This window comes from Bemisia tabaci, chromosome 1 (genome assembly GCF_918797505.1).
Source record: "Bemisia tabaci chromosome 1, PGI_BMITA_v3".
NCBI lineage: Eukaryota > Metazoa > Arthropoda > Insecta > Hemiptera > Aleyrodidae > Bemisia > Bemisia tabaci.
Genome location: NC_092793.1, coordinates 10,929,945 through 10,957,481, shown reverse-complemented (window position 1 = coordinate 10,957,481; position 27,537 = coordinate 10,929,945). Strand labels below are relative to the sequence as shown.

The window sequence follows — 27,537 nt, the reverse complement described above, 5'->3', positions numbered from 1 at the left end:
AAACAATGACAAGAAAAAATACTCTCGATTCGATCACATTTTTGCTTGAATCAAAAAGAAATCCGCTTAAATCAAGAGGCTTGGTTCTCGATCCAAGCAAAAATCCGATCGAATCAAGAGTATTTTTTCTTGTCAGTGTTTTTAAGAGCCTCGACTCTAGATCCAAGCGACTTTTTTTTTCCAGTGCAGTAAATACGGTTTTTACTGAAGGAATTCCGGCAACGTCTAAAGGATCACACGGCGTTTTTCCTTAGCACGGCAGTATTAATGTCAGTCAGTATGCCTTTTAAGAACAATAAGATAAATTGTCGGAAAGGCTCATTTCAAATTCTGCAAATGATAGGAGCATCTGTAATAAAAATTCGTTCCCGAGTGAGGAAAGCACGTTGGTGATGTATCTCTGTGTAATTTGTTTTCCAGTTTCGGCGAAGGAAAATCAGACAAGGAAATCCTGGATAATTTGTTGCTAGCCACTCGCTACGACAAAAGACTTTTACCTCCAGTTGTCGGTAAGTTCTGTTCACAACTTATCTTCTTTTCCGTTCTCTCCGTCTCTCTGCTTCGTCCTGTTTTCTCTGCATCGACGTTGCACGACCGGACTATGTAAAACCAAATTTAACCAAAAAATTCTCCCATTCAATACAATTAGGTATTATTACATTTGTCTAAAAGCCCCCCCCCCTCCCTGTTCCAATGGGTCAGTTGAGTTGGTCACAGAATCGTATTTTGATGATTGATTAGCTAAAAAGAATCAGATCTAATCGTATTTTCATGCTTGCTTAGCTATAAATACTGAGATCTGTCTTAAGAGCAACTTTCTATACTGAATATTAAAAGAGACATTGCCCGTTGAAAAGTCGGATTTTGACGTCATCCACCGCTGTAGTGACACCCTTGGTTTCTTCCACCACGCTTTCATTCGAGTTTCACGTTTGAGTAACCGGTGCATATGTGTGCCACCCTGACTGGTGAAAGCAAGGTACAAGAAACCGAGGGTGTCACTACCGCGGTGAGTGACGTCAAAGACCTGACTTTTCAAAGAGCTATATCTCTGTTAATATTGAACTTGGAAAGTTGCTGTTTGGACGGATCTAATCTACAAGAATCAAGCAGAAAAACAGGATTCTTTAACCAGCACAACTGACCCATTCGCCACTGGCTGAGCTAAACTTTTTTTATTTTTCTATTGATTTAATGTGACCTTCTACATGATTAGAAATATACACACTGTACATAAAGTGAGATTAAAAGGAATTTGCAAGCGACCGTGTAATTTTTATCTTATTTACATTATGACAAAGCTGAACTATAAATCACTTTTTTGAGATATTCAAACCTCATATAATTGGTTTTCTGCATGAGAGTAAACACCGTTATTCTATCTTCTGGTACACAATAAAGCTAAAAAAAAAAAAAATTGAATGCTAGTGTTAAGAAAGCACTCAAGACAGTTGTTAAATTTCAATGGAGGTGTTAGCTTCAGCTCTCTGTAAAATTGAACGCAAATTTTCATCCAACCTCCTATATCCAACTGCCGCCGTCACTTAGACAAGAGGTTGAATGAAAACTTGACTGTGACGTCACTTGAAAGTTTTCTCTTCTCGCAGCTGTGCTATGCTGTGAAATATAATTTGATTGTATGTGTGGGGAAAGTTTAATGGAAATTTTGCCTTTTTGCGCTTTAAGAAAAGTTTAAAAAAGTAAAATCTCCTGGAAGCTATACAGCGTTTTGCGACATGGCAATGTCAATTGAAAGCTTCTATATTCTCGCAAATCCTGATGCATCAATATCGTAAAAAAGATTATGCTTGGCAAGGAGGAGACATATCTCATTTTAAAATCAACTTTGATCACTCGTACCTGGTGAAATGAAAATCATAAATCAGAGATCTAAATTTCATTAATGTGGCATCTAATCGAGATTCGAACATACCTACATCTTCTGAGCATGTCTAGGAATGTATGCAATAATGCATGTGCGAGTATTAATAAATCACCACTTAAATATGTATAAATGTATAAATAAAATGAATAGAGACCGCGGTTTCCTTACTTTAAGTTTATTTTTATTTATAGTTTTTTTTTGTCATAATAATTTGCTTAAGTGGTAGCAGAAGTGGTAATTGATGTAAGTGGTTCAGGTATGAACGTATTAAGTTTAACGTGGTAAAATTTATATTTTTTATGGTTTATTGGTAATCCGGTGTCTTGCCTATTAAACGGCATTTGGAATCAGGTATTCAAACAACATAACGTAGCGGTGTCCTGCCAGCGCGAAACGCGCACTGGCGCCTACAAACCTAAGTGGATACTTCACGCATTGCGCAATGCTTGAAGTATCCACTTAGGTTTGTAGGCGTCAGTGCGCGTTTCAAGGTGGCGGCTCGCCGCGCCGCAGCGTTTCATAAATTTGCCCACAATTAATAGGTCAGGGTATAAAAATGTTGGCAATTTGACACCAAATTCCAAAATAGCGACTCAAAAAACATCAGTTACGAAACTTTCGTGTTCCTTCAGTCATTATCCGATTGATTTTTTCCTATTATTGAGTTTTGGACCATAGTGCGTCGCTCTCTTGACGTAATGGCGTATCTCTATTTCTTGAGAGCCCTATTTTACGTATAAATCCATGCTTTCTGGGGCTCAAGCCAAATTCGCGATACGCCCCTCTGCCAGAGGAGCGATGATAAAAGCCCCTCTCTGCACTTGCTCATAAAGTGTCCTTTGCGTCGCAGCATTATACTCTGAGAGTCTGGTCGTTGAGCTGTGTTGGGAAAAAACTAAATTCAATGATTAATTGATGAATTCGTGCTATGAAAGCAGGTCAATCGGCCACACGCAAGACCGAGACTCGACGCATCGCACCCTCTCTCCTCATCTCCTCCGTCCCCACCCTCCACCGCCCGACCCCACCTTCATCCTAATCGCCAACCATTAAAGTTGCAGGGAAGCAGGAAATGACAACGCCTTAAGTTTGCCAGCTGTACTGCAGCTAAAAGCTATCTCCATGTTGTTTTCGTGAACTGACACACGGCGAGAGAAGGGGTTAAAATAAAATGGACGTGCTTCTATCAAACAGAACAATGTGCAGAGGAAAAGATAGGGTGTGCTCGTTCGTGCTCGGGCCATAAGAATGAATGGGAAATACAAAGCGTCAGTGATGTCAGCGGCAACGATGATCGGGAAGGCGGTCTTTAACTCATGAGCCCTATCCACAAGGCCCTAAATACATGTCCACGGCTCATGGGTGCCGCACTTAGTTGGCTCGCAGTTCCGTTTGCTGAATTTGAGAAGCGGAATTCCACGTTCTATCAAACGGAACTTTGTGCACAGTGTATGAGCCGTGGGCATGTAACTAGAGCTTTGTGGACAGGGCTCATCAGTTAAAGACCGCCTTCCCGATCGTCGTTGCCGCTGACGTCACTGGCGCTTTATATTTCCCATTCATTCTTATGGCCCGAGCACCATCGAGCACACCCCATCTTCCCCCCTGCACATAGTTCTTTTTGATAGAAATACGTCCAAATGTAACACGGATACGGTGGTTCTTTCGAAGAAATTGAGATAGTAGTAATTGCTCTTAAAATTCGTCTCTTGGTATGCTTTGAGACGTACAAAATTAACCCTGAAGCTTATTTCCTCTTATCGCTTTATTTAAGTTTAAAATTCACCTTTACCTGACGCTTTCATGAAAATTTGAGTCTTAGTTTTCTCATTCTCTTAAAAAAGCCCTTATCAGTTTCACTTATGCCTACACGTAATACAGTGCAAAGAGATATTCGCAATTAATTCAGTTGAAATGGACGTCGGTAAATATGCTTAAAGGATTTTAAAATTCAGCTGTAGTTTTTTTTGCAGCACCCAGCTGCAATTTGTTTTTTGAAAAACTACGCAAATATTTCTCCTGAATGTGCTGAACCTGCAAGGAGCCTTAAGACTGTAGTTCGTTTTAATGAGATTTCAACATTGGTGTAAAAAATGTTGCAAACAAATGAGAACACTGCAATATTGAAACTCTTTTGTTATGATTTTGCAATTTGTGTTGATTGATATGATTTTCAATTGACTCGTTCTCCTTCGCTTAAACACTTTCGTCTTTACATTAGTGAGAGGCATTGCGTGAAAGCTTTGTTTTGGTACACGTACGCAGAGTAAAATTAATTTTCTGTTTTAGAGGCTCACGTTAGCATGGTGCAAATAAGTTACTGTAATTTAGTTTTTGAGTAATACAAAGGAGAAGCTCCCAGCTAGATATTGTCACGAAGGCGCGCAAGGCACGCTCGGGTACATCGGTTTGTGTCAAGTGAAGCTCTCAAACTTCGGAAAGTCTACTCGAAAGTTTAACTATATAAGTTAGATGCAAATGTGTTAAAAATATGTAAATAACCAGAGGGATTCCGCAGTGGCGTGGCGTACTTTGCGATACATCGATTGATCGGCCATTTAAATCTATGGAAAAGTATCGATAAACAGGGTGTTCGCAGCGAACACCTTAACAATCGATTATTTACCAAAGCTTCTAATGGGGATATATCGATAGATCGCAAAGCACGCCACGCCACTGGGATTCCGAATGACGTCACGCTTGGTGACCGAGTTGACGAGGCACTCAAATAATTTAATTGATAAACTCCCGACGCAATCTCGTAGTTCCCTAATTAAGCTATCAACGTTTCGAATTCAACTTAGGATTTGCATTCACAGATTCGCTCCTACATGCATGGAATAAATTCATTTTTTAACCTGTGACGTCAAATGAGCGGGGTTTCGGTTGGGCACGTCCCCTAACCTTTCGAGTCGTAATTTGGCTCGCCGAGATTTTTCGGCTGTGATAGATGAAAAAAGCCAGTCACCTGAAGATACCAGTTTACATACATACGCTCTCTGGCGCTCTGCGACGCCTAACCGCCACAAAACTCGGTCCTCCCACAGGTCATTAGGGAGTTGGCACCCCCCCCCTCATCTCATCCATAACCCCCTGTCGCCAACCTTTCACCGGGCGTCCCCTTCGTCTCCTCCCAGGAGGAACCCAATCAAGCGTATTTTTTGCCAGCCTCTCTTCCGTTACCAGTCTGCTGAAAGGAAATTCGATTTCCGAAAGCTTCAGACTATCCACGTGTTCAGGACTTGTTATCGCATGCAGGAATAGATTGTCACATTTTTTTCTTAGACCCCAAAGAGCAGAAATATAGTCTATCTTGATAAATATTGACCTTTAAGCCACGTAAAAGAATTCTCTTTGTAAAGTCGGGTGAATTACAATCTCAAATGAAGATGAACTGGTTCCTTTCTCATGAATTGAACTTTTACGCATCAAAAAATTACTTTTGACCAATTGTGCGGTTTTTTTTTACTATTTCAGGAACACTGACTGTAAATATGAGTGTCCTTCTCCTCAGTTTGGCATCGCCAGACGAATCTAGTTTGGTAAGTCGATTTTTTTTCATTTGAGTTGAAATTTAAAGGCTTGCCTCGTGTAATAAGGAGCCCTTTTACCTTTTAAGGGGGGTATTTTTAGTAGAGTTTTATGAGAAATTAAGTTCTATGGTACAAATGAAACAAACTAAAAAGCACGCACCAAAAAAAAACTAAAATTTTGTTCTTTCTGAAAAAATAGTGCTGAAAAACTTTCAAAGAGGCCAAGGTGACATTTTTAGGCCGAAAGGAACGAAAAGCGTTTCTTAACGAATATCGACGGTGTAAGTCGGCAATCACATAACTCGGTTTGCGACGTCGCAGACTTCCTGCCATACTTTATTTTTTAAACGGAAAACTACCCAACGACCATTCTGTAAAACTGCCGTGATTTGCCTTCTCTCGGCGAAGAAAATTCTGCAAAAACTTCAAGGAATGATGCCAATTTGTTCTCCTTTAAAAAACAATATAGAGGCGGAGATTTTCAGACCCCGCAAACGAGTTATGTGATTGCCGACTTACGCCGTCGAAATATAAGTGTTACACTGCCATGCTGAGAAAAAACGCCATATGAACATTCTAGAGTTGCCATATTCTCCGGGATAACATCAGTATTTTACTGGAAAATGGGCATATTTTAACTTGAAATTTTCAGAAATCTTAGATTAACTTGCGAACAAAATTGTATAAAAATTTGAAGAAAAATAAATAAAATTTCCCCAATAAATTCGTTTTTTAGTGAAGGAGAATATTGCAATGTCTGAGGACTCATACGGCGTTCTTTTTTGCCTCGGCAGTAGTTTAAGTACTCGTTTTTCCCCCCTCAAAAAATGGAGGTGTTATAAAATCATGTGAATATTTTTCTTACATTTATAAAGCGAAATAATCAAAACAAAGCTATACTTTAGAGCTCTAAAAGCTTACCCAGATTGATGAACATTCTCTATAACCTCTTATTCTATACTTCCTTAATTCTCTTACTATAATTTTCTACAACCCCGCCAGTTCCATGGCAAACGAGATTTGTGATTGCGGACTTATGCCGTCGATGTGTCTCTTTGCGATGAGTTTCCTATTTTACAGCGCATCGATGAGTATGACGTAATGATCGGTTCTCTGTCTGTGGCTTGTTTATACTTGAATTTTCATTTTGGGCGCGGCGGTGCCGACGAAGAACAACGTTGGGCTTACTTGTAAGTCTTCGGTCACTTCGTCAGTGTCGCGACAAAAATCACTGCATCCATCGTCGCCGGACCCCGTGGCATATTCGCATTTTTTCCACCAATTCCAGCGGTTGTTGCCGCAGTCTTGAAACTCTGACTAGATACTAAGTGGATTACCGATGGAAAAGAAAGAAATCCAGGTTCAAAGATCACCCGCCAATTACTCGAGTATCGCAACTTAAAAAGTCGACGCGTTCTCCGCCTTGCTTTGTCTCCCGAGTCAGCTTAACGAGTTGTCGCCAAATAGCATGCTGAAACCGGATTTTATACGCTTATTTTCTCGCTTTTCAACCCGAGCACCTCTGTAGGGAGAGTATGGACAACTCGTTTTTTGTAGCCCTTAGGGCTCACAAGGGCGACAACGTGAAAAACGAAAATCACCAGAAAAGTGCCGCTGCCAACCTATGTATTTGAAAGATTAATCAATAGGGCCGACGGCGCATTCTAAACAAGCGTTCTAAAGGATCAAGACATTGAAACTGAGAAAATTAAGGCGAAATCAAAGTTTTATACGTGCTTCTATAATTTTTGATCAGTGTAAATAGTTGAAATGAGAAAATTAGTACCACTGGATAATTCGGGCTCATAGACCCTTTTAGGCTCTAAGAGCTGCATCCCAGATAGCACAAAAATATTCTTAAAATATTTTTGAAATATTGTCAAAATATTTTGACAACATTATAAAACGTAACTTACTTTAAATCAACGTGTATCCTTAAGAATGTCTCAGTTTCCACATTCACTTTAAAAAGAGCGTAAGTGTGTTAATTTAAATTAGCCTTAAATAGTTTCCATTAAACAAATATATTAGGACTTTCTAATAGCTGTTATGCACGTCCTTTGAACATTCCAAAAAAATTCTAGTTGATGGAAAAACACTGTGATGCCTCTTGAATAAAATTTGGTTTTGTGGACTTGCTCTTTTCTATCAGAAATCCACTCTAGTTTAAAGCAGTATAAGCGTTTCCAAAAAATATGTACATTTTTAAAACGTAACCATTGCAGCAGGCACCCTATCAGCTACTGAACATTGAATCTCAGGTGTTTCGGGCGGAGACGATACTTTCCTTAAGAGATGCATCAATTGTCTAAACATGGCAAAGCGTTATGGGAAACCATCGAATTCCGGGATGGAACGGTATACACAAGCGGGCATGAAATCTAATTTCGAGATGGGGGAAATGTGGGCGATTTCCAGTCTGAATAAAACGAATAGCGATAGGGGGGATTTTCGCTCCGTTTTTATTCGCATTGAAGCTTGGGTTTAGGAAGCACACGTACTCTAACAACGCCAGCGTCGATCCAAGAGACACGTTTCGCTCCGACGCGACGGCGGCAGTGGCGTGGCGTGAATTGCGATATATCGATTGTTATGCCATTTAAACCTATGGAAAACGATCGATGATCAGGGTGTTCGCAGCGAACACCTAAATAATCGATTATTTACCATAGGTTTAAATGGCAGGACAATCGATACATCGTAAAGCACGCCACGCCACTGGATGGCGGCATCTACCTTTGGTAATGGAAGGAACTTTCGACGACCTTTCACAATGGTTAAGAGTCAAATCTTCCCGAATTAATTTCAGGTCCTCCATAAAATTAACTTCAAGAGAAAATTATAGGAAAACGGAGAGACCATGTTGAAAAAGACGGACCAAGCTAAAACGCACAAGTCGAGGGGTGCCATGGAGCAGTTGTCTAATTCATTAATATTTATGATTTCAATTACACATCGATATGTTGAGACTGGTGACCAGATTTTCTGACATTGTGACCGGAATTTCTGACATCTAGCATAAACCTGACAGATCCCGTGCGTTTTTTTGCTTTGCAGACCTGTGTTGTCATGAAACTATGTTTTTCCAGGGCATTATAGGTGAACCATTTTGAAATAGAGATTGTTTGACTAAATGACGGTGAAAGTCGGCAATCGCATAACTCGTTTGCGGTGTCTGAAAATCTCCGCCTCTTCGTCATTTTTTTAAAGGAGAATAAATTGACATTATTTCTTGAAGTTTTTGCACAATTTTCTTCGCATTAAGAAGAAAAATCATGACAGTTTTGAAGAATTGCCGTTGAATAGTTTTCCATTTAAAAAATAAAGAATGACAGGAAGTCTGCAACGTCGCAAACCGAGTTATGTGATTGCCGACTTACACCGTCGTAATATGAGACAATACTAACCATTGAATGTTGAAAATTTTACATACTATATATTTTATTTTGCGTGGCTAACCTGCATATTTTGTATTTATTTTTCCAGAAATATGAAGTAGAATTTTTATTGCAACAACAGTGGTATGATCCTAGGCTAACGTATTCGAATCAAAGCAAATATGATTTTCTGAACGCCATACATCATCATAGTGACATCTGGCTTCCAGACACGTATTTTATAATGCACGGTGATTTTAAGGACCCTCTAATACCAGTCCACTTTGCTCTTAGAATTTATAGAAATGGTACAGTTAATTATTTAATGAGGTAAGTTCCAGTTACGTTGTGATTATGTAAGTAAGCCTAACCTGCTAATCTCTTTATATCGAATTTTAATATCAATTATTCAGGCTTACAAATATAAAAAATTATACCTGAAATTTTAGTAAATGCATGTATCAGGTTGAGTTCGCTTTATCTTCAAATAATATTGTAAGAACTGATGAATAGGCCAGTTACGAAGTGGAATTTCTTCATTCAGAAAATAGGTTAACTAAGATTTTAAGACACGATGCATAGAAGGAGCGCTGCTTGGTATTGACAATCATAGCACGCCCAATTTTACGATAATTTTAAAATAAACCTAAACATTTTCCCTCTTCAAAACCGTGCTTATATACTATTTACTGTAAGAAAGTGATGATGAGATTTTCCGAAAAGTGTCCGTTATAACTTTGAGGTTTATCAAAATGACCCCTTTAACGGCCTGAAAAGATACCTAGCAAATTCGACATTTTTACCCTTTCAAAAATTGTGGAAGGGTGCAAAGTAGTATTTTCATTATTCACCGCCCTACTTTTTTCAATGGCTTTTGCAGAAGCAGTTGATGACGGAAAAGGTGATAGCTGTTTCAAATTTCCCAAAAAGTTCCATCCATAATTCTCATTAACTGAGGAAAGGCGCATCTCTCGAGGGAGTCGGAATTCATTAAAACGACTCTCAAACCCGGCGGCGCTTTTTAGGGATCTTGAAAGGGATAAAATATGAACACTTCCGTCAACAACTTTCCGACGTAAAAATAGGTTAAATTCACGGAGGGTACATACGTCGAATGATGGACAAAAAATTCTTTGTTTTTGAATGAAACAACATTTGCACCGTTTCCCTTTCCATGGTTAACTTTTAATTTTATCCATTATGGCTTCCACTCGGTCAAATGAGGGGCTTGGAAGAAAAGGCGAATAAGTGCAGTTTTTGCTATTTCGAGAAATACGTGTTTGAAGGTTCGAAATTACATGAATCCATACACTCAAAAAACAAGTATGGGAAGAGTGACTTGCCGGCCGAGTTATGGATCATGGAGCCATAATATAGTTCGTGGAGCCATATGCTTATAGGTTCACGACCAATAAAGTATGGCTCAGAAAGCACATGGCTGTAGATGGTAAGTCACTTTGGTTAGAAATTATGAATCTCCGAACCATTTTTTATTGGTCTCAGAGTCATACCTTTTTTTGAGTGTACCGAGTAAAGAAAGTTCAAACTGACTTTTTGATGCTTAAAATTTGGAATTTGGGAGTGAATGTTCCACAGAATATGCTTCAAGACTAGTTTTACTTGAAAGTATTGACATCCCAAGTTTTTCAAAAACTGCACTAATGCGTCTTGTCCTCCGAGCCCCTCGAAATATATCATTATGTGACTGATATACAGAGATTCAGTGTGTTCTGAGTGTACTCATTGATTTATTTCCTTTTTTCATCTAGGAGACATCTAATTTTATCATGCCAAGGTAGACTGCATATATTTCCGTTTGATGACCCACTGTGTTCATTCGCTATGGAAAGCAGTAAGTATTATTCATTTGTGCTTCTTCATTTAAAACACCATACCTCCCCTTCTTTTTTTCCACTACTGAGGAAAAAATTCCTCTTGGTTGCATTCAACTTGCAACAATATGATTCAATTTATTTGGAAACCATTGTCCAGTAAAAAAATTTCCCATCTTATTTTTGGGTTAAATTTGGTTAGTCTCCCTGCGTGAATCGTGCTCTATATGCGAGATTTTGAAGAGAAAGGATGAATCAGAATGATCCATTTCGTGCCTTAACTAGTGCTATTTGTTAAGGATTGTTTTCAGAATGATCTGATTTCGTGTCCCCTAGTGGATTCTGGTTTGAACTTCGTGATTCTAAACATTTTTCCATCCCCTGTTGGATTCTGTCGAACTTCGTGTCTAAAACTACTTTTTCGACTCAACTTGAAATAAAATCGCTCCTCTGAAAATCCACACCCTCCCCCTTGGCCCCTTTTTCTCGTTGTCGGTAACATATGGGAGCAATCCCTCTTTAATTAGTATTTCCGGGAAATTTACCAGGATAACCTTTCCTAGCGCAGCGCAGCGATGTCAGCATGCCTTTGGGAATACATTTGTTTAATAACTAATCGTTAATGTTTCGAAAAAGGCAAGCACCTAGCCTGAGATTCGTCGACCCGGAACGCTTGTTGGAGTGAAAAAGTTTACGATTCGCCAAGTATCCGCGACAAATTATGAAACTTCACTCCTATTTATTATATAATGACTCGAATAAGTTTGCTCAACAGTCTCAAGAGCAGCGGTAGATTCTATCATGCTAAGTGCTCCTCCCGATGTGAAATGTTACATTTTACGTCTATCTCAAGTAAAACAAATTTATTGCGTGAATATTTCAAAGGCGCTTAAAGAAAGTTCGTCCAACAAAAATAAACTTCTATTGATAACAAGTACTAAGACAAGTTTGTGTGAAAGAGGAAGTTGGTTAGAAATAATGACGAGCACGATTTTTGAAAAATAGGTACGTCGTTCCCCTCGCGAAAGACCGTAACTGCATTTCAATTTTGCCACATTTTCCCTCGCAAATTGCAGTTTTACCAAGTCAATTGTTGGTATTTTCAACTGGAAAATTCACATTTTTTTCACTCTGATTTCATGCAAAAATCTGAGAAACTTTGACACAAATTGTACAAGTACATTTCTTGGAAAATATTGAATTGTTCGAATCACTTTTGTAAGTTTGAAATGGAGTTACGTTCTTTCATCCGGAAAACAACGAATCATGTTAGTGCCTTGTTTTGAAAGGAGCAACTGAACGGAAGATTTTGTTTTTTATACAAGAAGAGCGAGATGAGGTTCTGCGATAGAATAAACCGAGTTTTTTGAAATACGGCTGTTTTTTAGCCACCGCTCTGAATCTATTAGATCCCCGAACAGGTCAACAATCAATCATATCAATTTTGCAACACAATTGATTCTACGTATGACTTATTCCAATTGTTTCTTTTAGTGAAAGCGTGGAACTATACGTTGTGCTATACTGCCGTGCTGAGGAAGAACACCGTATGAACATTCGAGAGTTGCCAAATGTCCCCGTATAAAATTGTGTTTTCGCGTGAAGCTATACAAATTTTTACTCGAAATTTTATATTGAATTGTGACCAAAATTGTCTGAAAAATTGGGAGGAACATATTTAAAAATTTTCCACTATATTCGTATTTTATCACAGGAAAGTTGGCAATGCCTGAAGGTTCATACGGCGTTTTTCCTTAGCACGGCAGTATAACTGTTCGTGGACAGGAACAACTATCTGTCCTAATACCATTGAAACCTGTGACATGAATATAGTTCAAAGTAGGTATTCCACACAGTGGCGTGGCGTGCCTCGCGATATATCGATTAATATGCCCTTTAAACCTATGTCAAAGGATCGATAGACACAGACAGGGTGTTGGCAACGGACACCTTAATAATCGATTCTTTACCATAGCTTCAAATGGGGAAGTATCGACAATCGATCATTCACGCTCCGCCGCTGATTCCACATTCTCACATTCCGACCCGATTCATCGTTCCCCTCACAAAGAACGTAACTACATATCAACATTGCCATATTTTCACTCGCAAATTTTATTTTATTCAGAGGAGCCTTGGGCGTTTCTTGTTGCAAATTCTACCAATTTTTCTCCTGATATCATGCGAAAATGAGGAAAATTTGGACAAAAATTGCACTGGTACATTCTGGTAAACAATTGAATTATTTGAGTCAATTTTACAACGTCGGAATGGAGATACGTTCCTTTGTCCTAGAGTCCCTTTACACTGAGAGTAAAGACAAAGCGAACCCATTTCTGATTGGATTCCGTATTTTAGGCCTTCACAGTGTCACAAACCGGAATAGAGATTACACTTTCACCGATTGCAAAGATTATAAACCGGAATGGACCGGGGAATTGGGAGCACGGCAAGGAACAAATGGAATTATGCGAGAGGGAACGGAGATAGGAATTCGGGAATGGGTTGATCAAAGATTACAGAAAACGTCAGATTTGTGTAATCTTAATTCCCGTTTGTGACATCCATGAGCCGCGTTGTCTCATTTCTCTCTATAAAGGGACTGTACTTTGTCCGCACTGAAGAAAAAATCTCGGTGTATTTACTAAGAAAAGGGTAAAATTACCAAGAATTCAGGGTTCTTTTTGATCCCAGTTTTTTCTTGGTAAAATTACCATTTATGGAATTGGTAATTTTACCGAGAAATCTCGGTAAAATTTTTGAACTTTCACGGTAATTTTCCTGGACCTTGGTAAAAACGCCAATATTTTTTTTCGACTGTGGTAGAATTACCGAGATAAAATGGCAAAGTTACCGGAAATTGATTACCAATAAAAGTGGTATTCTTACCTGAAAAAAAAACAGTAAAAAAACCGGTTTTTAGGTGAGCTTACCAGTCTGTCTTGGTAAAATTACCAATAATTGGTAAAAAAAAGTGAGATGGTGAAGGTATCAACGGATCTTGGTAAAAACGCCGAGAATTTTTTTTTCAGTGCGGGAAACGAGAAGGACGGATTGATTCAGGTGGAGTAGGCTCAAGAGGAGAGTAAACAAAAAAGGTGTGATTTGGCTGGCGTTAGCCGGTTCAATGAGCGGGAAGGTTGTCTGCGGGTGCGAGTATGCGGATATGGGCGTGGGTGCGATGCATTGCAGAATTTTTAACATTTGTTATTCGAGAGAACAGAGCGGCCACGCTATCGCTGTATCGATCAGAGACTGTGCCGCCTCTCTTTGGCATTTCCATCTTCCTCCGTCTCCCTTTCTCTCTTCATTCAAACCCCCGTCGTCTCAGCTTAGCCGAGGAAAATTACACCCATTCTGGCATGCTGAGGAAAAACGCCGTATGAGCCTCCAGGCCTTGCCATATTTAATCACATAAAACCAAGTTCACCAGGGAAACTGAGAATATTTTTTTCAAATTTTTCGGACAATTTTGTCCGCAATTTGATCTAAATTATCCTTGCTGGATAGGCAATTTTTACTGCAAGGACTGGAAGAAATCATAGCGCATAGAGTAGGAAGCGCAATAACACACATTCTGACTTGCTAAGGAGAAACGCCGTATGAGCCTTCAAACGTTGCCATATTTCCTCGCATAGAACCACATTTACCAGGGAAACTGAGAATATTTTCTTTTAAATTTTTCAGACAATTTTGTCCGCAATTCGATCTAACCTATCTGGAAGTTTCATTGGAAAATATCTATAACTTTCCTCAAAAATACATGTTTCATGCGGGGAAATCTGGCGACATTTGAATGCTCATACGATGTTATTGCTTAGCACGGCAGCAGTATTATTTGCATCGCCCAATTCTGATTATTCTTACGAACTCGGAGAAAATTTTCACATGACTCTCAGAATGTTTGAAAATGTAATTAGGGGCCGGTCCTAAATTACGTAACGATCTGGACTGTCGTGCGAAGCAATTTTCTTACATCTGAGACAAGGTATGTCGTGCTTTTTAAAAGCAGCATAGTTTAATGGCAATGGATCGCATTCGATAGTGGTTCGATGTATCGTTTGGTTCAAATCAAAAGAACTTAATCCCAAACAAAAATTTTAGGATTTAAGTTAGAATAGCCGAAAAAGAGAAAATGCTTTTCCATTCCACTTCTCATCTGGTACCCAAAAGAATAAAAAATCAACCAATGGTCATCAAAACCATTCTTTGTCGTATAGTTCATGCATGTCAATATCCCTGTATGAACTCTCATAGAAAAAACAAGGGGGAAAATGGTGTATTAATAATATGTTTGCATCGTTTCAGTATCATACGAGCAATCAGCGATAACATACGTTTGGAAGAACGATGAGGATACTCTTCGGAAATCCCCGTCGCTCACAACGCTCAACGCCTATCTAATTCAGAATCAAACGATAGCTTGCCCCACGAAAGCCAGTTGGAGAGGTACCTTCATCCATCACCAGTAGATTTTGTTACAGTAGAAATCCACCATTCTTTAACCTTTGAGTAGTAGCTTTATCCTGCACGCTCCTTTTTGTTTGCATCTCGAACTCAGCTCTTACTAATTCAGCCGTAGTGAGAAATAATATGGCATGCCTCTATCTCTCGTAACACTTTACAAAATTATTCATAGATATTCAATTCAAATATTTAATGTTTTATAAACGATTGACAGAGCCTTCTTCGGTTAGCTTTCTTATAGAAAATTTCGAAAATTTTCTGAAATCGTTTTATAGAAAGTATTTTAACATGTAGGTACACAGATGAAAATAACATAAATTCTAAAACGTTCCAATTGACGGTTCATTGGATCGTGTACCTTTTTCGTGCGATAACCAAACCAAGGTTCTTGTGAGGCGTAGTGCTACAAAAATATAAACGTATAACGAAGTTTTATGGTTATCTTTTGCACAAGTTTGATATTTGTCCCTCAAAATTTCCCCAGCAATAGGATTCTCTTACAAGTTAAACTACAAGCGTGCACAGTTTGCAATTACACACTACCTTTATTAGAGTTGCAAAGGAATTGATGCGCCACATAGGTCAGTTCTTGAAAAGTGAGCCACCAACCTCGTGCACGCAGGAGATGAAAGAAAAAATTTTCAAAATGATGTCGAGAACGCACCGGCACTATTCCAATTCTAAAATATACAGGGTGTCCGGAAATTAACGTACTTAACTTTCAAGATCGATTTTTCGGCTCAAAATGTGATTTTCTTCCTATACTCGTATGCCCGAAAACACTTAAGCTTTGTCTTAAGTGAGGTATGCGCTTCCAAAGTTGCCGTTTATTTTCTTTCTTTGTAGTAAATCCAAAGTAATCCAAGTAATTTTGTCGTGTGTAGCTGTAATTTTGTGTAGGGGGGTAGTTTCAGCGTACTTTTCATTTTTTGTGTTTTCAAGGACTTACGTTATCGGAAAATGGCGTTCCGGAATTTTAAAGTTGAGATAACATTTTTGGTAGATGATATTTGGAAAAACGGATTATGACACGTGAATTAGCGCGAAAAATCGAGCGGAGCGCGGAGAAGGTACTGCACACAATTTTCCCAATACGCGTCATTTCGACGTAGCAGAGCTTTGAAAAAGTTGCAGATTTTGGAAGCTCCCTGCAGGGTAGGCAATTTTTACTGCAAGGACTGGAAGGAAGCACAGCGCATAGCTCACTTATGAAGCGTTTTCGGGCGTATATGTGTGGAGAAAGAAAGTCATAAATTGAGCCGGAAAATTGATCCTGTGAAAGTTAAATACGTTAAAATCCGGACACCCAGTATAATCCACGGTGTAGAGCTGTTGGAGAGTGCGTGGATGGTTTGGAACAGCATGCTATGCAGCTTGAGGAATGCTGCCTCACTTTTCAAATGAAAACTGCACGTTGGGTTTTGCGCCATGAGCATGTAATGTACATTATGTATAATCTGTTGCAAAGCAGGGAAGTAAATATTGGTTGAGACTAAAATTCGTTGGATAAACTTGAATGTGGCTCTTGAAGGGATCTCTTTATCTGTAACCACCCTAGCTACTCCTGGTGGTAATCCACAGTTTTCAAGCGAGGTGATCCATATTTTTCAAGTGGTCTTAGATCATCCAGATATTTGCTAAAACTCAGACATTCTGCAATACTAATTTAATTTTTTTTAGATTCACCGCCCAACGTTGAACATTTGAATTATAAAAAGAATTCCGGCAAAACAAAATAAGCCTCAAGTTTATAAATAAGAAAGCAAATAGGCACAATAAAACCTATAATAAAATTATAGAACCCGGCAAAATAATAAAATGTAACTAAAAAAAACCTTATCTCTCCAAAGGGAAAATATTCGAGCACCCAAAATAAAATTTTCTTGAATTAGGACAAAATTTTCTATTCCTGTAGTTTGAATCAATTAATTCTAGCTCAGTAGTATTTAGCAGAAGGAACTGGAGTTCGTCGGAAATAATTATTCCACTTATTTTTTTGAAAGTTTGTTCAATTGCCTGTCGGTAGTGTCAAAAAAGGTATCTTTGGCTTTTAAACAGTGCAAAGGGACAGCACTGCTAAATGTGTTAATTTTTTTTCGGACCATAAATATTATTTTTCACGGTGATATTAATACATGCCAGATTCGCGACGTCGCAGATTTACTCTTTCTTTCCGGAAGGATCAGAGGGCTATATCAATTTTATAATTTCTTCACGTCAGAGTCTATAAACAAATTTCTCTCAAAAATGGCATTTATTTTTTCACATTTGCCATTGCATCATTTCACAAACGTATATTAAAAGGATTGAGAAGGGGATCTTGCAAAGAGAAATGTAGCTTTGATAGGTAATAAATGGCTCCTTCCTTAGGATGATCGCCGAATCGTCAATCCAGGTTTTCATTTAACTAAGATCCGAATAAATGAAAACGCACAACTCGGTGGCACTTTGATGACTAATATCTTTAGAATGCCACGCGAATGGGTCACTGGTAGAGTGAGAAATTAATAAAAACAAAATTAACTTTACACTGAATTAAAATTAACTCTGCACTGAGGAGCGGACACGGAACTCCTCTAGTTTCAGAGGAGGGCAATTTTCCTAGCTTCTGTAACAAACTTCTTATTTTGTTGTGTGCGACAAAATGACGGTTTGCTGAAATTCAAATAATTTGAAACCAATGAGATTGAATGTTGTTAAGCGCTTTAATTCTGTTTCACGTCATTTTACACTTAAAAGGTGTGCACTGTCGGGAAGAATCGATTACTAAGCAGTTTCAATACGTGACAATGAGACGCTGAAACTAATTCAAACTGAGTGTCAAAGTGTGACTTTGTTTAATGTAAATTAACGTTTCAACACTGTGATAATTGACGTCATATCATTGCTGGAGTCCAACTAGTAAATTATTATACATTTCAATACTCAAGACTGTAGCATGTTTAACATTCAAAGGTTGAGGTATGCGCCTGATTGTGATGAATTACTGGGGGGCGCCTAAAATAACACCTGACTGCTCTGCAGTCTGACCCTCCAGGCGCTGCGCGCGCGCCTCTTAAGAGGATGTTTTTCAATTGCAGATGATGTGATATTAGAAGTATACATGCCCCTGAACTCCTGAGAAAAGAGGAAAATTCAAGTAGAGAAATTTATGTGACATTCGGGTGTGGATGTTGGTGCTCCAAAATATGGTCAATTTTCTCCATTCAAGTCCTCATGTCTTGGTCATATTTTTATCTCAGGAGTATGACATTCTGAACAGATTTTCTTTGGAATATAGAAAATCAAAACATTCAAACTGAAAAAACTATCATGATCCTCGGAGTCTTCATGCACCTAACTCTTCAATTATGAATGTTATGAAAATATCCATAACTCACCGCACCGCACCCATCCCAAACAGTTGCGCACGTTTGGTTTTATGCTATCGCAAAATGCGCGATTTACAGTTATTTCGACGTCAAAGCGACGGAAATCACACAACTGCCATAATGAAGAAGCACACATTCCATCGCTTATATTTTTTACTTCTTAGACCCAAGAGCAATTTTGAGTCGAACCACTTGCTTTTTGAAGGGAATTGGAAAATTTCTGCCTCCCACAATAGTGAAACTTACTGAAGCATCCAAATATCATGTTGAGAGTCGAAACGTTCCTTGCTCCAGTCTAAACAAAGGGAATCATCGAATCTTTTCGCTGCATTTGGCCACGGAAAGAGTTGAACTCACAGCATCAGTCCTGAGTTTTAGACATATCTGCAATGTGTGGATTTACACTAAACCTCAGGAGGAATATCTGGGACTTCTTTTTGGGTCTAAAATTGAGATTGTGTGGTCAAACGGGCAATCTAGACTAGGAATGCGATTTTCCAGGGTATAGTTTATTTCGTTTTATTTTATTCGGATGAACAAAATTGGTGTCGAAATATTTTGCTGCTGCCCTTTGCTCTTGCGAGGGGCATAGATGGATGCTATCGTTCAATTCTGTCGCTTCTCCTTATTAGCTGCTTGCACCCACCCCCAGCTTTTTCTTTATTGTTTCCCATTTGCCGGAGATGAAGAAACTTCCAGGATAGAGGCAACAGTACGAATATAGAATATATAAAAGGAAATTATCAGGTTATACCAGCGGATTGCATTCAATTTAGATCCTGATTTCTTTCATCCTAAAATTATTCACTTGCTCCTTTCTTCTCTCTTCCCGTCACGGAATCCGTTAGTTTTATATCTCGCACGACTCTGTACATAGGTTAGCTTTAACTAAAGTAGGCCTTATAAATGACGTGAGATAAAGTGAATGAATGATTCTAGGTTCCAACATTTTTTCAAAGTTAATAGTTAATTTAATGCTATCCTAAATTAGTCATTGGATTGAGAATTAGAATTATTCTCCTAATTTTTCCTCCCTTGCTGCCCTCTTCCTTTCATGGTCGATGCTTGACATAGCGGAAAATTGTTGCAGATTTGGGCGAGGCGTTTGAGTCTGGGTCTGGGGGGTCACCAAGGGATTGCAAATGCTCGTTATGTCAAAGGCGATTCGAGGAACAAGGTAATCCCTCTTCGTTATCTCAGAAAATTTCAATCTTATGTCTCATTCAAATTTTGTTGCTTTTTGTGTCCGTTCTCACAGCATGCTCGATTATGCATTTATCAGCTGTGGTTCAGGATTTTGTCTAGAATTGAAGTATTCTCTGCCTTGTCAGTGTTCCGCCTTTGAAAAATAATGTAGACATACATGTTTGATGTTGTTTGTCTCTACATGTTTAAACGTTTAGAATTTTTCGGTTGGTAGCTGGATCTCATTTTGGGTCGATTGTTTCTTCTATTGCTCCAATTTTTAGGCTAGACAAATTTAATATCATTACGGTAAATAATAGGTGTAAAAAAACTATTTCTCAAAACTTTCAACTTCTACAATTTTTCAAAATTCTCTTTTTAGTTATAAGTATACATTTCCATATTTAAGTTTTTTCGCCTAGAAAATCGAGATAAGGATTGAAAATTATATTAAGTGGAAAGGTAGGAAGTGGTCATGGGAAAACATAAATACTTCCAATATTCAAAAGACAAGTGGACATCTGACAAGTTACCACAATATCAGGCAAACAAGTTGATACAGTGCTCTAAGTTAAAGGAAAATCCAATAGACCAGACACCAGCAACTGCAGTAAGTCCATTAAGAATAAAAGTTTTCGTAAACGATTTAAAAAAAAAAAAAATCTCAAACCTTGAGCAATGTAAAGACATGAATGAAGAAGCAAATTATTTTGCACGCCCTCAATTCTGCCTTACAGGGAAGTTTGCTAATCAAAGATATTTTATTGAGCATAACAAAAAAAATTTCAATGGAATGCCTCCTTGTCCAAGCTTAAGTGACTCCTATGCTCTTCATTATTGGCAGAGACTCAAAGTCTTGTCTCGATTGACAAGAGGGATCAACGAAAGCTCGTAACTGATACATTACAGTGAAAATTCCACATTTTTATAAAAAAAAATCTGTATGAACTCGTCCGTCAATTGGACGTATTTCTATCAAACGGAACTATGTGCATCAAGACATGAGCCCTGAAACCCATAAGAATATATGCATAGCAGGGCTCACGTGATAATGCACATAGTTCCGTTTGACAGAAATGCGTCCAATTCAGTGAATACCAGTGGCGAGGCGTGAAAGATCGATTCTCGATATTTCCCCATTTGAAGCTATGGTAAAGAATCAATGCACCCTAATTATCGATCCTTTTCCATAGGTTTAAATGGCAGATCAATCGATATATCGCGAAGCACGCCACGCCACTGGTGAATACGAGGCACATCGACATTCGGAAGGTCAAATTATACTAATTCCGTGAGCGAAGAAATAAGTAGAGAAGGATGGAATCATTTTTCCTTTCATAGCTCAACGTCTGATTGGATGTTAGATTATGAATGTTGGCGTATTTAATTTCACAGAAATGTAAACATATCAAAATGGACGCCACTCATTTGATTTGAGGGCTCTATTGAAAAAAAACCGCAACTCATACTTCCGAACTTTCAATCGTAAAACCATGGCACAATGGAATGGGGTCCGTCAGATTTCTAGACCAAAAAGCACTGCAATTATTGCAGTCATTTCGCCTCTGCGCGCTAATTATTGAAAATTATGAACTAAGCTTTGACAAAGGAGACAAAAGAGAAAATGGATCGATCCTATTAGTGGAAGTAAGTGGTTGCGTGATAGACAAAGGAGTTACTTAATAGACTAACTGATGGCAACTGAGGAGAGACTATGTGGTAACTTTATCATTTTCACCAAAAGAATCGCTTAGTTCCCCATTGTCTTTTTATTTCATTTGTCCATCGCTTTGTCTATAAAGAGGTTGTTCCAAAAACGCCGATTTTGGCCCCCCCCTGGATTTGGCCCAAACTTTGCTCAGATGTTGTACTAAGTGTCCCCGATGCTTGGGCAAAATTTCAGCCCCCTCGGATAATTAGGGGGGAGGGGGCAGGGGGGCAAAGTTGCAATTTTTTTAAAACTTTAAAAATCGATATCTCGCGAACGGTTTGAGTGTAAGTGTTGCGGTTTGCGCTAAAAAACGTCAAAAAATATTCTCTACAAGAATATTAATGCTGTTTGCAAGGTTGCGTAATTTATCGCGGTCATAAATCGATTTTTTCATTTTGAAGGTTCGACTTTTTTTCGTTTTTCGTCTCTCCTCTCTTTGGAATCGTTGCTACGTGAATAAAAACCTGTTGAGGTGATTTTCCATGAAATTCTGCATCTACCACACATTGTTTGATCTTGGGGAAACGATTCGTTCGTGAGTTATAGCGATTTTTCTGCGCGTTATCGGTTACGCGCGGGCGGTTTATGGGCGGCGCTCCATCCCGCGCGGGCAAGGCAGAGGTTGTTTCACCGCTAGGGCCTTATATTCATGCTGTAGGCTGTAATTATCGATATTTTCTCCTCCCCCCACCCTTCCCCTGCAATACATATTTGTTTAATACTTCGTTATACAGGGTATCCCAGACCACCCGTAACAGGTCTTTTTCTCGGTCGGTTTAGGTAGTACGAAGTGGGGGGCCGCGGGATTGAACAGGGAATTGACCCCAAGGAATCCGAATTTCACGGTCCCGAAACCCCCCATGCCCCCTTGTGAGGTAAAGAGGGGGTCACGATCCCCAAAGTCGGGAGACATTGTGCCTCCCCCTTTTACCCCCCGAGGGTGGCTAGGGGGGCATCGGGACCATGAAATTCGGATTCCTTGGGGTCAATTCCCTATTCAATCCCGCGGCCCCCCACTTCGTACTACCTAAACCAACCGAGAAAAAGACCTGTTACGGGTGGTCAGGGATACTCTGTATAACGAAGTATTAAACAAATATGTATTGCAGGGGAAGGGTGGGGGGAGGAGAAAATATCGATAATTACAGCCTACAGCATGAATATAAGGCCCTAGCGGTGAAACAACCTCTGCCTTGCCCGCGCGGAATGGAGCGCCGCCGATAAGCCGCCCGCGCGTAACCGATAACGCGCAGAAAAATCGCTATAACTCAAGAACGAATCGTTTCCCCAAGATCAAACAATATGTGGTAGATGCAGAATTTCATGGAGAATCACCTCAACAGGTTTTTATTCTCGTAGCAACGATTCCAAAGAGAGGAGAGACGAAAAACGAAAAAAAGTCGAACCTTCAAAATCGAAAAAATCGATTTATGACCGCGATAAATTACGCAACCTTGCAAACAGCATTAATATTCTTGTAGAGAATATTTTTTGACGTTTTTTAGCGCAAACCGCAACACTTACACTCAAACCGTTCGCGAGATATCGATTTTTAAAGTTTTAAAAAAATTGCAACTTTGCCCCCCTGCCCCCTCCCCCCTAATTATCCGAGGGGGCTGAAATTTTGCCCAAGCATCGGGGACACTTAGTACAACATCTGAGCAAGTTTGGGCAATCAGGGGGGGCCAAATCGCGTTTTGACAACCTCTTTCATATCAGCCCGATGGTGAACGGTGGGAGGGCGGTACCTCTCGCAAGTTGACAACCCTATATTATCCCCTTTTAAGTCCATAATAAGTAATCGATTCCAGGTGAGATAGCCTTCTTCGATGTGTATCGATTGCTATTCATGCATTTTAATGGGCGAAATCTTGACATCCGGCGATCCACCTGTTGTCCCTGTCCCTTGCATACGCAGAACGGCTTTTACTCCCTAGTTTTGCTTTCGTTCCATCTCCTGGCTGTTTAACAGTGCCATGGCGTGCTTTGTGATGATCTATCGATTAATCTGTCAGTTAAACCTACGGAAAAGAATCGATAAACAAGGTGTTCGCAATGAACTCCTTAATAATCGATTCTTTATCACGGATTCAAATGGGGAAATATCGATAATCGATCGTTCACGCCTCGCCACTCCTGTTTTACTCCATTGACCATGAGTATGCGTCTACTTATTCTATACCTCATGAATGCAAGCGAATGAAAGAATAACCTTCCTTGAAAAATCCGCATTCTATTCTGTGAGCGCTTACTGGCAAATAACGCAATCGAAAGGAAAATATATTCTGCATATATTTTCACTTTTAGCGTGCAACAAAATGGCGCTTATGGAATCGCAAATCTTCAAAAACCGACGAGTTTGAATGTCACTAACGTTCGAATTTATTTTATGGTGGGTTTATTCATACCCTTGGAACAGTTGATCATTTGAGCGGAGGTGAATGAGTTGCTGAATCTGATTTTTCATTCAATTTTTCATGAGAATGACGCCACTAATCTGACAGAAAATTGTGCGTGTTGTCTCATAAATAATTTCCATCACATTTTCGTTGCCTCGTGTCCGTGCCATACTATCAAATTTGATTCAAAGTCGTAAGCAAGACTGGATAGAAAGTCGTAATGGTGTGATTGGATGGAATAATTGTGTATAACAGTTACATCTACACTGCGGTGTTTCAAAAGGAAACCAACCAATTTATTTGCTCAAAAATTGGTGAAAATGACCTCTATTTGGGATTTTGGTGGGTTTCTTCCCAAAAGTGAAAATAGGAGATGAGATTTTAAAACACCGCAATGCAGATGCGACTCTTTAACTTCACCGTGTCCAATTGTGCCTTAGACCATCTAAATTTCTTTCCCACACCTATAAATTTTGTATCATCCATCTTATTGGGATGCTCTTTTCTGTGCAGGAAACTACAGCTGCTTAAAAGTAGACTTAATCTTCACTCGAGATCGAGCTTTTTATTTCACCACCGTCTTCATCCCAGGGATCATTCTAGTCACCTCATCGTTCATCACTTTCTGGTTGGAATGGAATGCTGTTCCTGCCAGAGTCATGATTGGTAAGTGAATGTTCCCAGTCCATTTATAGAAACCACTTACTATACCATTATTTATTACGTTACTATTAACGTTATAACGTTACTTACTATAACGTAATAAAATAATTGAGAAAACCTCATCATCTCCAGCATCAACGACCGCATTCAAAAAGCCTGCTAATATTTTAAAATGAAGAGTATAAAAACTTACGAAATTTACAAAAAAGGAAACTCCTTCTTTGGTTTTTTTTAAACTAAAATTTTTGAGCGGTGCGAGGTTAAAAGAGCGTTGAAAATTATTTTAAGAGATCCACCAAAGCCTTTTGTTACCTCGTATGTTTGAAAAAGGCCGCTTTCCGTAAATTATATGCCAAACGTAAATTTATTTTAGAAAATACCCAAAATTACTATCCTTCTTCTTAATAATTAATGTTTTTTCGAACCCTTGGATGCCAAAAGTAGGTCAAATTATTGACCCGAGGCTGTTCTAAAAATACGTGCCCTGCGGACTGTATCGGGCCTGTATTTGCGAGCTTTAGATATAGGTTTACGAGTACATCCCAAAAACAGTACCAGACATAACATTTTTAAGAAAATTAGTAAGTGTCGAAGATAAAAAAGAATTATTATTAACTTTTCTCCCAAATGTAAGCGACACGTCATTGGCAGCATAAAATGGAGCATCATTGCGAGTGCGAGTTTACGCCTCGCGCCATCGCGCCTTCAATTTTGCAGATACAACATGGACATCCATGAAAGCACGAATAGTTGTATCACAGCGCCTCGATTGAGTTACTTATCGATGGCAAAGGAACAATACCGCCAACATGCAACTTGATAATTTTGCAGGACGAAGAAAACACTTAGCTATTTTTTTTTTTAATTTTCAAGTTAATTTTGCAATTTTTCATACAGTACGTCATTGCAGCGCTCTCCTACAGAATTTAAAAAAAAAAAAAAAAAAAAAAAAAAAAAAAAAACTAACATCAGCATCCCGCGTATTTTATACTGTGGAATGCAGCAAAGTAGCTGACTCAATTTTGCCAAAATTGTCAGTTAAGCGGAATTGTTCCTTAGTCCTAGATATGGCGTATGAGGAGGAGGTAGAAGAGCCTCATTATGTTACCAGGGAAGTGAAAATTTCAAAAAAAGCATTTTTCACCTTAAAACATTGAAATCACATGATATGATACTTCAGTAACTATCAAAATGAATGGATGTATAAAGCCGCTTTTATAGCGCTCTTTGGCGCTCTGCGACACTCAGCCGCCAAAGTCCCCTATCCTCCCATAACCCTTCAGGGAGTTGGCAAACCCTCATTTCCTCTAAAACCCCCTGTTGCCACCCTTTCACTGGGCGACCCCTCGTCCCCTCCCTCAACTATGCTCAACCATCAAAATCAATGTCCTTAAATGGAATACAGGTCAATTCGACCCAACTTGGAACTTTGCGTATAGAAAAAAAGACTTGGGCATCTGAGGGTCAAGAATTTTGGGAGTTGCTTCTTAACAGTGCATTTTGACGAGATGTATGTTGGTTTACGTTGTCGACAGGTGTAACAACAATGCTCAACTTTTTCACAACGTCGAACGGCTTTCGTTCGACTCTACCAGTTGTGTCCAATCTGACGGCAATGAACGTGTGGGATGGCGTGTGTATGTGCTTCATCTACGCCAGTCTCCTGGAGTTCGTGTGCGTCAACTATGTCGGACGCAAAAGGCCACTCCACAACGTCGTATATCGGCCAGGAGAGAATCCAGTCGCTCAGGTAAACTGCATATTCATCGCATTCTCTCATTTCTTTCCTCCCTTTCGAAAAAGCTCACCTGCGGGCTGATTATTGAAATTGATAGACAAAGCTATAGACAAAGAATACTTAGGGCGTATGGAGCGATCCTATTGGTTGACATGGTTGGTTCTTATAGACTACGGAAGAAAATGATGGACTAACTGTCGGGTTGCTCGCGCGTTGCCGATAGTTAGTCTATTACCCACTGCCCTTGTCCATTGTAACCACCAGCTTCCACCAATAGGTTCCCTCCATATCCCTTTTGTCATTTTTGTCTATGGCTTTGTCTATCAATTTCAATAATCGACCCGCTGAGAGGCTTGGAGCACAAGGCGCATACGTGAAGTTTTTGAAAAAAAATTTAGAAATTAACGTTACTACGGATTTGGGTGTTTCCTTGGAAATTTTAAAACTACCTAGTGCGACACGCACACACACACACCCTCACACACAAAGAAAAAAGAAGAGGAAGGAAAAAACAAGCGGAAGCCTAATACGTTGGTATTAGAGAAGCGCTCAGCATTGAGGGTCTGCCTGAAGTGAAGAAATATTCAACTTTTAAACCAATATATATTTACTTTATTTCAGAATTTTTATTAAAAACTAAATTACAGAAACTAAATTAAAGCTTTCTTAAATAGAATTTTTTTTTTTCTTAAAATTTGAAAATTCAAATCTATAAGTTTTCGCGCTTTTTTCGAAGAATGCCGTGGTTGGAGCTTCCTATAGTCATACTACTCGACATCAGCTGATAGCAAACAAAGGTTACCAAGGAAACCGTAAACGCGTAACAACTACCTACCGTCGCCAGAGCCAAAGACAAATAAGTCAAAGACACATAACCTAGATGTAAGCGAATTCTACTAAGGTCTCCGAATAAAGTTATCACCGGTGGAAAAGTTTTCGGAAATCAGAACGCGCATCTTGAACTTTCGAAAGTAATTATAGAATAACTATAAACCGCATAGCGAAGAGAGTTTTAGGACTGTTATTTATTTCTCACGCTAATTTGCATTTAATCGTATTCACAGAGCTATTATGAGGTAATCAAAAAATAAATTTTCCTAAATGACGTTCCGTGCATCGATGAGTTGGTGCGCCATTTGACCGCTTGAGCGCCCTACTATACTAGAGCTCTAGTGGCAAATCGAAATCAAAAAGCGCCGCCTATCGGCTGAGCGCTTAAAAGATTTCAAGAAAATCTAGTCTTGATGCATAATCTGACAAAAATTCTCTTTCGAATTCCAATTTTCATGCATCAAAAAGTCAGTTTGAACTTCATTCGGGGAAAAGGCTGCAAAAAAATCACCAGTCTGTGTCTCGGTCTCGCAATAGCAACAAAT

The 27,537-nt window shown here is 39.1% G+C and overlaps 1 protein-coding gene across 4 annotated transcripts in view; it reads left to right on the top strand.

The window, feature by feature from the left end:
* pHCl-1 (pH-sensitive chloride channel 1) overlaps positions 1-26,173 on the top strand; it is a gene marked incomplete at its 3' end in the record, with an annotated part of 109,213 nt that extends 83,040 nt beyond the window's left edge. For 2 of the 4 annotated variants that reach the window (XM_072296072.1, XM_072296074.1), the window contains 8 exon segments: positions 421-509; positions 5,363-5,427; positions 8,905-9,125; positions 10,565-10,647; positions 14,936-15,076; positions 19,556-19,642; positions 24,274-24,426; positions 25,959-26,173. In XM_072296072.1, coding sequence (XP_072152173.1) covers positions 421-509; positions 5,363-5,427; positions 8,905-9,125; positions 10,565-10,647; positions 14,936-15,076; positions 19,556-19,642; positions 24,274-24,426; positions 25,959-26,173 — 1,054 coding nt within the window. 4 annotated transcript variants of the gene reach the window in all.
* Between the last annotated feature and the right edge of the window lie 1,364 nt (positions 26,174-27,537).